We start from the raw sequence: 11,547 nt of genomic DNA, 5'->3' as shown, positions 1-11,547 counted from the left end.
ATGGAATTTAGCAACCATTTGGAGAAAGTTCTTAATTTTAGGATCTTCGACCAGGATGATTTATTTTCTCAGCTTGCTTTCTACAGGAGTATTTTCTTTATAACATCTCGAGTTTTGCCGCGATTTTTATATTTTGCCATAGTGAAAATAGTTAAAATATCACTTGCAAAAATATCACTTTTGCTCAAGGGATAAATTACAGTATTCCACTATTAGAATAATAAAAATAGCAATAAATACATTTAAATTTTAGATTTATACAGTGAAATTTATTTCTTTATGGACCCTTTTTACAGTTAGTTGCTTTGATTTAATTGATCTTGATGATAATGTGGTATTTGTAGATATTAGAGAAATTTATGATAAAGTGCCTCGAAACAGCAAACAGTCATTTTGTACTCTCCATTGCTTTTCCAACACTCGGAATTGGTTCTTTACATTATCCTGTTGATCAATCAGCAAAATTGATGGTTAAAACAATACGAGACTTTAGCACCAAAAATTCTCGTACGAATATCTGGCGAATTGTCATTGTGGTGTATGAAGGAAGCAGTGACTGGCCGTATGTTCAAAATGTAAGTGTTCTAACATCTATTTCTGTTATTTTTCAATTGAAAAGTATCAGTATATGGAATAGGCAAAGTAAATGTACCTTTACTTCTTAACATTTAACTGAAGTTTCACAAGCTTACATAATCATAGAATTGCTTTTTAGTTTAGAAGTCCTCCTAATTAATTCCAGCACTGTATCATAGTCAAGCAAGGTCTGTGCAATGATTTCTACTATGCCGGCAAAAAACTATATAAACAAATTTTAAAACCACTGAAAAGCTAAGTGAAAATTATAAAATTTGCGATTTGAATACGTGGTTGCAACTTCCAGTACCTGTGAATGCCATGGCGTCGAATCTGCGCATACGTGCTTAGAAAATAACATACATACTAAAGGATGTTTGCATACTTTGAGTCTCCATAAAATTATGTAACTTCTTTCGGTATGCTGAGTATTTACATATAATTTCCTCGAATAAAAAACAAAATGCATTTACCCAAAAATCAAAAATGTTTGAATTTTACGAAGTAGCATTCGTATGAATTTCGTTTAATCCTACATTCATGTAACAATAGAAAAATATTTCTGATTTTAAAAAAAATATCGATAATATCTCTAAATCTCTCAAATAATTTAATGCATTCTATTTTTCTCACCTCTCTGGTACCTTAAAGATAAATAATGACATACAAATAACAAATGTTTCAAAACAAATAGAACATGTTTTATATTTCAGGTATTTAAGACCGAATTAGGCGAAGGACGAGGATATCTTGGGGCCGAAATCGCCATAGGTTTGAAAATTCATTGTAGAAAAATTCAAATACCTATGTGATTGATCGATATTATTTTAGTAATTTTCTTCCACTTATTTTTTCCGACGCAATTTTTTTGTTGGATTATGCAAAGTTCCATTTATTAACACATGATATAAATTTATTTAATTTTATTTGTATATGACTTTAGAGTACTAAAACTGTATTTGGTCTTCCGACATCAATTACGATAAATACATGTTTGTTGTAAACTTTGCATGTTTTGTTATATTTTAGCTCCGAACTCTGTTTCCCGACTTTTATGTTCTGGTCAAGTTGGAGACATCAGTTTCAGAGTACTGGTTGGGAGTATAGCTGAAGAAAAGGTGACAATTCAATGATACTGTAAATAAAACGTACATTAATTACCATATTGTTTGCAACAGTATCGATCCGAAACGGAAACATTCCCTCCGGAGAAACTGCTGAATTATTTCGTAAGATTTGATAAACATGTACTGTGATTCCTTTAACAGGTTGATGTCATTGTCAATAGCGTTGCTCACGATCTCGAGATGACACAAGGGGCATCTGCTGCCATAATGGCGGCTGCTGGGCATCGACTAAAAATTGAACTTACTCAAAATTACCCCAACGGAATTAATTATAAAGACATTGCTGTATCAAATGGTCACAATCTTAAGTGCCACAAATTGTATCACGGTGTTTTAATACCAGGATACTCAATACCTACTGCATGTTACAAACTTCCTCATGAGGTAAGTAAAGCTACTTGGAGGTTGAATGCTGATTTCCAAGTAAATCTAAACTCAAAATCCAATCAACAAACAAAAACAATATCATTACTAAATTCATTTATATTCCCAATAAATTCGGCATTAAGGGCTTAATTATGTTCTCTGGGATAGTCAATATGTATTATAGTTTTTAGAGGACTTTGTCTTGCTTTGTCTGGAAAAAGCAAATAAAAGTGGCTACACGTCCATAGCCTTTCCTGCCCTTGGGACTGGATTTCATAAGATTCCTGCAGATATGGCAGCTTCTACCATAGTATCGTCTATAGAAAAGTTTTCTAAGCAACGACAGAAACAGAGTATCTCAGATGTACGAGTTGTACTGTATAGGGGGAGTTGTGATTTACCTAAACTAGAAATGGTAAGTTTTCAATCCTGTATGGAAAGAGGTTAATAGTTAGCTGTATTTTCTACATTGTATAAAGGATCATTTGTGTTACATTTATTTAATCAACACCATACTGATATTCATCATTTGATTAATTTAATAGTTACTTTTATTTATTATTGATAGGCATTTAAGGACGCAATAAACCAGGTCAATTCCTCAAGTAAGTATTAATGAAAATATTTTAATCTACTTGTTATATTAAACATATAGGACAAATATAGCAAGGAATTAGCAATCATTTTTACTTCATTATTATCATTTATTTATATACTATTAAAGGTAAACAAACTGTTTTCCGATCAGCTCCAATTAGACTTTGGGACTTACATTCTGTTCCACAACGAGGAACAAGAGCTTACCTTGATTACAAATATCGAGAAGCACTCAGAACACCACCATACTGGACCAAATTTACGGCCGATTTAAACCTTAAGTCTTGGAATCTGCTGCAAAAATCGGGAACGTTCCATTTAGAAACTATTGACCAGATAACGCGCAGATCCATTGCAAGTGCTTTAAGTAAAACATTAGGAAATGCACATATTATCAGTATTCAGAGACTAGAAAATGTCGAATTGCTTCTTAAGTATGGTGAAGAATGTCAAAGGCTATTTCGAAAAGCAAGCGTGGAAGGAAATTTCACGACATTAGATAAAATTCCACAGTCACTTGGGCCTGTGCAAGTAATGGGTTCATTGGATTCATCCATGACAAAACATACTCACTCCGAAATTAACGAGTACTATTTTTTCCATGGTACAAGGCCTGAAAACGTAGACATCATATGCAGTCAAGGATTGGACAGTAGGCTTGCAGCGAGTGGAAGACTTGGGGCAGGAGTGTACGGTGCTGAGGTAGCCTCTAAATCACATAAATATGCAGGTAATGATCACTTTACTGGTCTTTTGGTCTTTTATTTTATGTAAGCATTGCAAGAAAAACGTTAAATTTACCTTTTGTATTTGAAATAATATTTAATACATATTTAGTGTAATACTGTAGTCAGTAAAAAAAATGACACTAAGGGTATAAAGAAGCTTTATTATCATTTATTGATATCTGTTATGAACTATTTTTCTTTCATTTAGGATGTGATAATCAAAATCGTTATCCTATGTTTTTGGTGCGAATGAGTCTTGGTGATATTTATCTGACCAAGGCAGAAAGAAATTATAAGAGGCCACCATGCAAAATATGTACGAACCCTGTATGTTTAATTCACAAGGAAATTCATGACAGTGTAGTGGCCAATGGTGGAGCCTTTTCGGATCGAGAGTTTGTTGTTTATGATAGGAATCAGTCTTATCCTGAATATCTAATTTGGTACAGTTGTTAAAATATGCTTCTGTGTGTTAAGATTGATGAAGTCTGTGCTAATGTGTAAACACACACACGCACAGCTTACATATATATGTAATATTTTGATGTTCAAAACTTTAGAAGTGATAATATTTCATATTGACTATGAACATTTTGTTGTGTGATTGCTCTTTTGCTGTTGTTATTTCACTGTATGTTAAATTATTACGGCATTTTTTTTTTCAATTTTTAAAAGTTATTTTTTTTTAAAATTTATTCTGTACATATTGATAGATTTTTTTTTACATTTATGGATTTGAAAATTAATCGTGTGTGCAATGAAAATGAATATTATATCTCATTATAATTATATCCTGGTGAGCTTGAGATAAAAGATACCGCAGAGTCTGACACATCTGTTTCATATTTGGATATTTTACTTGAAAAAGACGTTAATGGTAATCTAACAACCAAGCATTATGATAAACGTGATGACTTTAACGTTTCAATCGTCAACTTCTCTTACTTATGCACCAATATACCTTCATCAACTGTATACTGGGTATATGTCTCTCAGTTGATTCGATACGCGAGAGCATGCTCTACGTATGTACAATTTCTAAAACGAGGTAAATTATTGACAAACAAGTTGATGAAACAAGAATATCAGCTGCCTCGTTTAAAGTCTTCATTTCGTGAGTTCTATGGTCGATACAATGACCTTGTCAGTAAATACAATTTATCATTGAGTCAAATGCTGACTGACGTTTTTCATACTAATTGTTAGGCCATTATTTACACACTGAATTGTCGACGGATTTTTCCGCTATTTCCCGATCATGACAAGGAGCACGCGACGGGTGTGACAGGTCAGCAGGGGATGCTCACCCCTCCATGGCACCTGATCCCACCTCTGATGTTTGGAGGTCCGTGGGACATTTGAGCTTGAATACTATTCGTTATCTCCATATATGTCATTCTATACAACTGATTGGTTCTAGATTATCACGTGACAGGGCCATAAAACTTCATATTTCCCTGTCTGAATTTGCTTTTCATCGTATTCAACCTCTTCGGAGACCTAGTGCATTTTCCGGCAATAGTTATCGTTTGTTGAACGAGACCTCCCGAGAGTAGCCTAGTTCACGTCACAAAATTGCTGCTTGTTTCATCGGAGTGTTATGTGTCCAAGGACTTCTGTAAATTGTTTCAGTAACTTTACGTTAAAATTGAAAGTGAATTTAAGAGCGGTGCCGAATTTGAAAGTTTACGTTTATTTTTAAAGGTTTTGCTTGTTTCGGTATAATAAACAATTTATTGCATAAATGCACGGGAAACATGAAGATTTAGTCTGCCAAGAAATATCATATTTCCCTCGGGCGAAGCCCTCGGGCCATAAAGCTTCATATTTCCCTGGTGTCGTCATGATTTTCATTATTTAACCTCTTCGGAGACCTAGAGCAGTTTCCAGCAATAGTTATCGTTCGTTGAACGAAAACTCACGAGAGTAGTAGACGTCACAATAGCCTGGTTCACATCACAAAATTGCTGATGGACTTCTGTAAATTGTTTCAGTAACATTACCCTAAATTAAGAGCGGTGCCGAATTTGAAAGTTTGTTTTTATTTTTAAAGTTTTTGCTTGTTTCGTTATGATAATTAATTTTTTGCATGAATTTATTGCATGAATGTTCGTGAAACATGAAGATTTATTCAGCCAAGAAATATCAAAGCCCTCGGGGAATATGATTTTTTTTTGGCTGAATAAATCTTCATATTTCCCTCATGCAATAAATGTATAATACGAGGGTTGATCCAAATGCTCGTGGAATTTCTTCATATTTTATTTATTTATTAGTGATAGTGATTGCAAATTACAAATGATAATATATATACTTGTTGAATTTTTTTTTAATCAAAAATATTTTAAATATTGATGATAGAAACACTTTGGCTGTTACCATAGAAACGGATGTTTGAAAATGCGGGGGAGACATTTACTCGTTCATTATCATTTCAATTCTTAATACTTTAAGTGAAAAAAATCGCGGTAAGTGGCATATAAAACGAAAATGATGTCATTATTACGATTGCTTGACCTTTTATAAACATTTGTGCGAGTTTTACTGATTTTACTGGATATTTAGTTTATCAGTTGATGATTTGTTGTTCATCGTGACATTGTTAGACAACGTCGAAATTCGGTCAAGTTATAAGTTTTGTGAAAATCTCGGGAACACTCTAATCTAAACGTATATATACTACGGATACAGGCTAGACAAAAATGCAGTAAGCAACTGGTTTTCCAGTATCGTGAGAAATGTAAGGAAAATAGAACTTCCATGAATGTTGAATAAAGCTTTGGAAGCCTTTTGGAAGGTCATTTTTACCTCGTAGACAAATTAAGCGTTAATGGACGTGGACCGCCAACGTACTGTGCTTGAAATTGCTACTAAAATCGAAACTTCATATGGAAAGACGGAGAGTATTTTAAAAAATGAATGAATTATGAAGTAGGTAAGAGAGGATACCCAGGCTTTTCTTGAGAAAAGATTTGGAGAAAAAAGGCAGTGTTCTGTAGAATTTCTTAATCGATTTGGAAGTGAGGGTGAGATGCTCCTATAACGTGACGTGACATACCTAACTTGACGTTACGTCGGAAGACTCCCCCGAATTTTACAACTGTAAATGTTTAGAAAGCTGGTGTGAACTTATTGGTAATAGGAACGTGGTGAAATTTTCCAGTATTGTTGCATAATAACTCTATTTTATAAATACGAGGGGTGATCAAAAAATTCGCGAACTAATTGAATTACTTCTTTAAAAAAAATAAAATGAAGTTTCAGTGTTTATTATAATTTTTTTTAAAGTAGTCCTCTCCGATTTTAAGGACATACGCAATGTACCTTACCTACTGATAGTTTTTCAAGATATTCTTAATTTAAGATTATAGTGCCATCAGATGTTCGTAGACAAAAAATCAGCATGTATTACCAGGGGTTTTGAAAAGATATCAATTGACGAAAATTCTTGTATAATTCAAAGAAAAATATACAAAAATTACTAAAAATTTATTCTAGATGTTTTGTTTATTCAAACTTGTTTTAGAAGAAGTGTACAACAGCATATATAGACATTAAAATGTAGCACACAGTTCCTTTAAGTATTGGAACTCTTCAACTCAAAGGAAAAAGACAATAAAGTTCAACCTACGTTGCGTATGTTCTTAATGCACATCTGCCATTGTTCTTCCCATGCGCGAATCACGTGATCCAGGCAGTCACGTGACATGCTCTAAAGCAGTCTGTTCAGAGAAGCTAAAAGATTTGTCCGAGTCATATATTTCTTACCATGCAAGTTATTTTTTATAACGAAAACAGTCCATCTGTCAGAAATGGCCAAATCTCGGCGATAGGATGGGTGGATAAGGATATCCCTTCCCACAATTAGTATGGTGACCCATCAAAACCCGAGTCCTCTGTCTCGGGAGAGTCATTTATCCAATGTGGATAAAGTATGGGCGCCTTCTTTTCATCATATCTCATATGTTTAAAGTCTAAAGTAAACGATATTTTAGAGCTTTAATAATTATATTATTGTTAAGAGATACAATCATTTTTCTAATTGTTACTTGACGATGTATCATAACAAATTACTCAACTAAGGACACATCTTTTCCCTGGCTTGCTTTCGCTGGGCAACAGAACAAACATCATTTTTAACCGTATCCCTGTCTTTACTTAAACAATCAATCCAATTAATGATTGAACTTCTGGTAAGTCTTTTGTCTTCATAAAACCTTGTACAAATTATCATATTCTACTGCAAAGGAATTTCCAAGATATACGTTAAACTTTACAGCCGTTCGTTGCTCGAGTACGACTGAGTCAACCATTTTTTGTCACAAGTGACATACATATTGACGTCATTTTCACATTGTGGCGTCACAAACACGGAGCAAGACATTATTTAACATATGTTATTTATAGAACATGTGTATGACTATATGTGTGCCAAATTTCATTCTGATCTGAATTGTGGTTTTGTAAATATAGAGATAGTTTGCGAACTTTTTGATCACCCCTAGTATGCCTATTGTTTGCTTTTATCAATCACGATAAAATTTTCGAAAGAAATTCCACGAATTTTTTAATCAACCCTCGTATGTTAGGGTTAATGGCATGGATGGTTTGATGCTGAATACATATTTTGAATTAATATTGAAAATAATTTCAATACATTTTTGACCATTATTTGTAAGTTGCAAGAAGAGAAGGGATGGGTTCAAAGCGTAATATGTTTTGTACGTCGATATTTGCTACAGGAGAGGATGATTTGCCATATAGCACATTTGTTTACTGCTGATTTTTTATTTTATTTAAGGTTCGTCATCCATTTGTTACTCATAGAAAATTTTGTTTTAAGGACCCTCTATACACTAAAGCAAATGCCTTTCGGACATTGAGAAAATTATATTTTATAAAGGTGTAATTATTGACCTTTCATTTTCAACATACCGTACCTGGCTTTTACCCCAAGGAAAAATGTTCAAAGACAGCTAGTTGTTGACAGAAATCTCTTTTGTTTACTGGGGGAAAAATGCATGCGGATGAATTGTTCAATTAATATAACGTAAATGCATAAAAATACCACAGAATCAGAACTCTTTAGTGTGAAGCGTCTAGAGGGTTCTTAATTTAACATGATAATGATCTTCTAAAAGAAATCTGGATTGTAATTGAATGGAAACCATTTCAGCATACCTTTGGATACACAATTTAGTTGAAATCACCTTGTAACGTGACAATTTTACATAAATTTCATAGTCCTTAATCTCATTGGAAAATTTCTCTATTATCAGAGGATAAAAAAAAAACCTTACACTTAAATAGATACAATCGGGCGATATTTCTATGGTTTGATGCTGAATACATATTTTGAATTAATAATGGAAATAATTATTTCAATACATTTTTGACCATTTTTTGTTGCAAGAAGAAAAGGGATGGGTTCAAAGCGTAATGTTTTGTATTTGCTAGAAGAGAAGGTATTTTCTCTTGCAATACATTTGAAACCATCACGAAACGATTTGAAACCATCACGAAGTTTAAGGGACATACCTAACAAAATATTCTACACATGGTAGCAAATAACCTATCTCAAAAGATTTTTTTTGTATATGAAATCGAAATCCGCATAAAAACAATCATACAAACGAAACAAATATCAACCAAACAAAATAGGGAAAAATGCACACCAAGAAGAGAGTGTTTAGGAGGGATTCTTCTCATATTTCTAGTATTTAAAAATCAATGAAATTTTTACAGAATCAAGAAGACAATATCACTAAGTGATGGTATCAGATAGATTAAATTTGACCGTTTTATATTAGAGGCAAGGTCAGGCCAAGGTCATTACCTTTTCCCTGGACATTAAGAATAAAAAATTACTTTTGCCAATCATGTGATGCCTACTTCTATTTCAAAAGATTAAATTTTTTTTCTTTTTGCATAAAGACATATTATCATATAGGGTCTATAAGATGATATTACCAAATTGACATAAATAATTTAACTAAAATGGATATTGGCTGATCCGAATTTTCTCTATTTTTCCTAAATTTTTAGGATAATTTAGTTATTTTTATATGCTTCCTATATTTAAAGTTTTCTTATTTTCACATATGGTAAAGTTGTCACATAAAAATACAAAATGATATAAAAACAAAAAGTTTTGATCGTTTACTAATAGAGAAAATTTTTGGCTCAAATCTGTACTTAGACTGGAAGTTTTTAAAAGCTAACATAATTGTAGTTTGTTTGGAAAATCATATTTATTGGATGTATTTTAAAACTTTAGTCCCTATTTTTTAATTTAACTAACATTTCAAAATTTCTTTAATTCTTTGATTATGTAAAAATTATAACTAAATTCATTGTTCTAAAATAATTTTGAGAGGTAGAAAAGAAGATATTTTCATACGCCGCCATTCCGCCAAAAATATAGTCCCTGCTAGATTTCAAACTCAATTTACCATTTCTATTTAAAGTTATACAATTATGATGAGGAAAGAAAATACGATCTTTTAAATCCCTTACATCTAAATATATAAGACATACAAGCAAATATACTTTGAATACTTCATCTAGTCAGAAACCAGACAAGAATCCCTCCTTAATATATCTTTCATCAAGAGGTTTTGTGGCAAGTTTGATTGACATTACCCAGTGGTACTGGAGAAGATGACTTAAGTTTCCAGTTTACGGATGATACAGGTAGACTAGATAGACTGCATACCTTCGGCACATTTTTGGTACAAAAATATACAAAATCTAAGAGTTGTACAGGACAGATTCAAGCGTGCGTCAATACTTACTATATATGTATTAGGTATCATGTCAAGGAGTTTATTCGAAGAAACACCCGAGAAAAGTTTGTTTTCACCAATGAACTAGGTCTGCAAACCATCAAAAATGGCCTCTTGAAAACTTAATGAAATTTCATTATATATAGTTAAAGACAATAGTTTTTAGAAACATATTTTTATTTCTAGATATCATTTATGCTTTTCAATAAGCGATTTTGCTGTACGACATTGTTGCATGTATAAATGTCATTTTTTCTTTACTTTGTAACTTTACATCGTAGGGCAATAAAAATTCCCAATGAAATTATACGAGCACATAACTTACCTTAATAACGTGATGATTAATGTTCATCTGAAAGTGCATTCTACGCCAACTGGAGATTAGTTGATGGCATCACGGTGGCGGATTGTCAAAGTAAGCGTAAATCATAGTTTCGTCGAGAAAATGTAAAAATGTCTACTCGGTAGACCTCATTTTTACCCTACAAAATCTCTAGAATCCAGGAGCTTCAGGAGGATTCGCCCCCTGGCCCCCACCAGGGCTTCGCCCTGGATCCACTGGGGCCTTAATGCGGCCCCCAGACCCCCTGCCTATTTTCGGCGCCCCCTCTAAATTCAATTCCTTGATCCGCGCCTGCACCATACATTCATAGGTGCTTGAGGACAGGACCCCCTCCCAATATAGACCCCCCCCCCCGGTCCTGTTCGACTTTTTTCTCATAAATCATATATGGATGACACTTTTGTAATATAATCTGTATCATCAATTCGGAAAGTTAGCTTAAACAAACATTTTATAAAAATTACTACTCCACTCTATATATATATAAGATTTATATGTAGAGAGCGGGGTAGATTTTATAAATTGTTTGTTTTAGGTAATTCTTCGAATTGTTGGTATAGATTATATCACAAATATGTCATTGAAAGATAATTTATGAGAAAAACGTCGAAAACGCCCTGGGGTCTATATCGGAGGGGGGGGGGGGTTCCTGTCCTCAAGCACCTGTGCATACATTGGTTCACGCTTGAGAACAGTACAACAACGACATTTATATGATGAAATCTGAATTGGTCAATTTTTTAAACTACTACTTTTCATTTAAATTTTCTTCTATGATTAAATGCCTAATTTGACATGCTTTCCAACGCGGGGATTTTATATCCCTTAAAAACTTAAGCAGATCAAGAAATATATCTGAGTCTAATCTGCTGAGAAGTGAATAACATCGGGCTACTGGGCTATTTTAGAATTCAAACAGTTTATTCAGAAGTCCTGTCTACCTTTCCTATAACCAGCATATACACACCTATTAAAATAGAAACTGAAACTCTGCACAAACTTTATAGAGCACAAGCATGCAAGAA

General features: G+C 33.2%; 1 protein-coding gene across 1 annotated transcript; it reads left to right on the top strand.

Moving 5' to 3' along the window:
• Nucleotides 1-310: 310 nt before the first annotated feature.
• Nucleotides 311-4,039, top strand: LOC133192140 (protein mono-ADP-ribosyltransferase PARP15-like). Its single transcript, XM_061328020.1, has 8 exons — nucleotides 311-575; nucleotides 1,290-1,347; nucleotides 1,606-1,694; nucleotides 1,845-2,087; nucleotides 2,254-2,484; nucleotides 2,638-2,674; nucleotides 2,794-3,396; nucleotides 3,603-4,039. The coding sequence occupies exons 1-8, from the start codon at nucleotides 360-362 to the stop codon at nucleotides 3,848-3,850; spliced, it is 1,725 nt and encodes a 574-aa protein (XP_061184004.1). The 5' UTR covers nucleotides 311-359; the 3' UTR covers nucleotides 3,851-4,039.
• Nucleotides 4,040-11,547: the final 7,508 nt, after the last annotated feature.

This window comes from Saccostrea echinata, unplaced genomic scaffold (assembly GCF_033153115.1).
Source record: "Saccostrea echinata isolate AGI-Se365-2 ecotype Australia unplaced genomic scaffold, CSIRO_AGI_Sech_v1 ptg000025l, whole genome shotgun sequence".
In the NCBI taxonomy this organism is placed as follows: domain Eukaryota; kingdom Metazoa; phylum Mollusca; class Bivalvia; order Ostreida; family Ostreidae; genus Saccostrea; species Saccostrea echinata.
The sequence above is the reverse complement of the archived record's forward strand: the minus strand, read 5'-3'. Positions and strand labels throughout refer to the sequence as shown.

Excerpts from the sequence above, each read along its gene's own strand:
- LOC133192140 (XM_061328020.1), top strand. The coding sequence starts at position 360 with ATGATAAAGTGCCTCGAAACAGCAAACAGTCATTTTGTACTCTCCATT. Across the intron at positions 2,088-2,253 it reads GTTACAAACTTCCTCATGAG|TTTTTAGAGGACTTTGTCTT; the intron begins GTAAGTAAAGCT and ends TATGTATTATAG. Across the intron at positions 2,675-2,793 it reads AAACCAGGTCAATTCCTCAA|GTAAACAAACTGTTTTCCGA; the intron begins GTAAGTATTAAT and ends ATACTATTAAAG.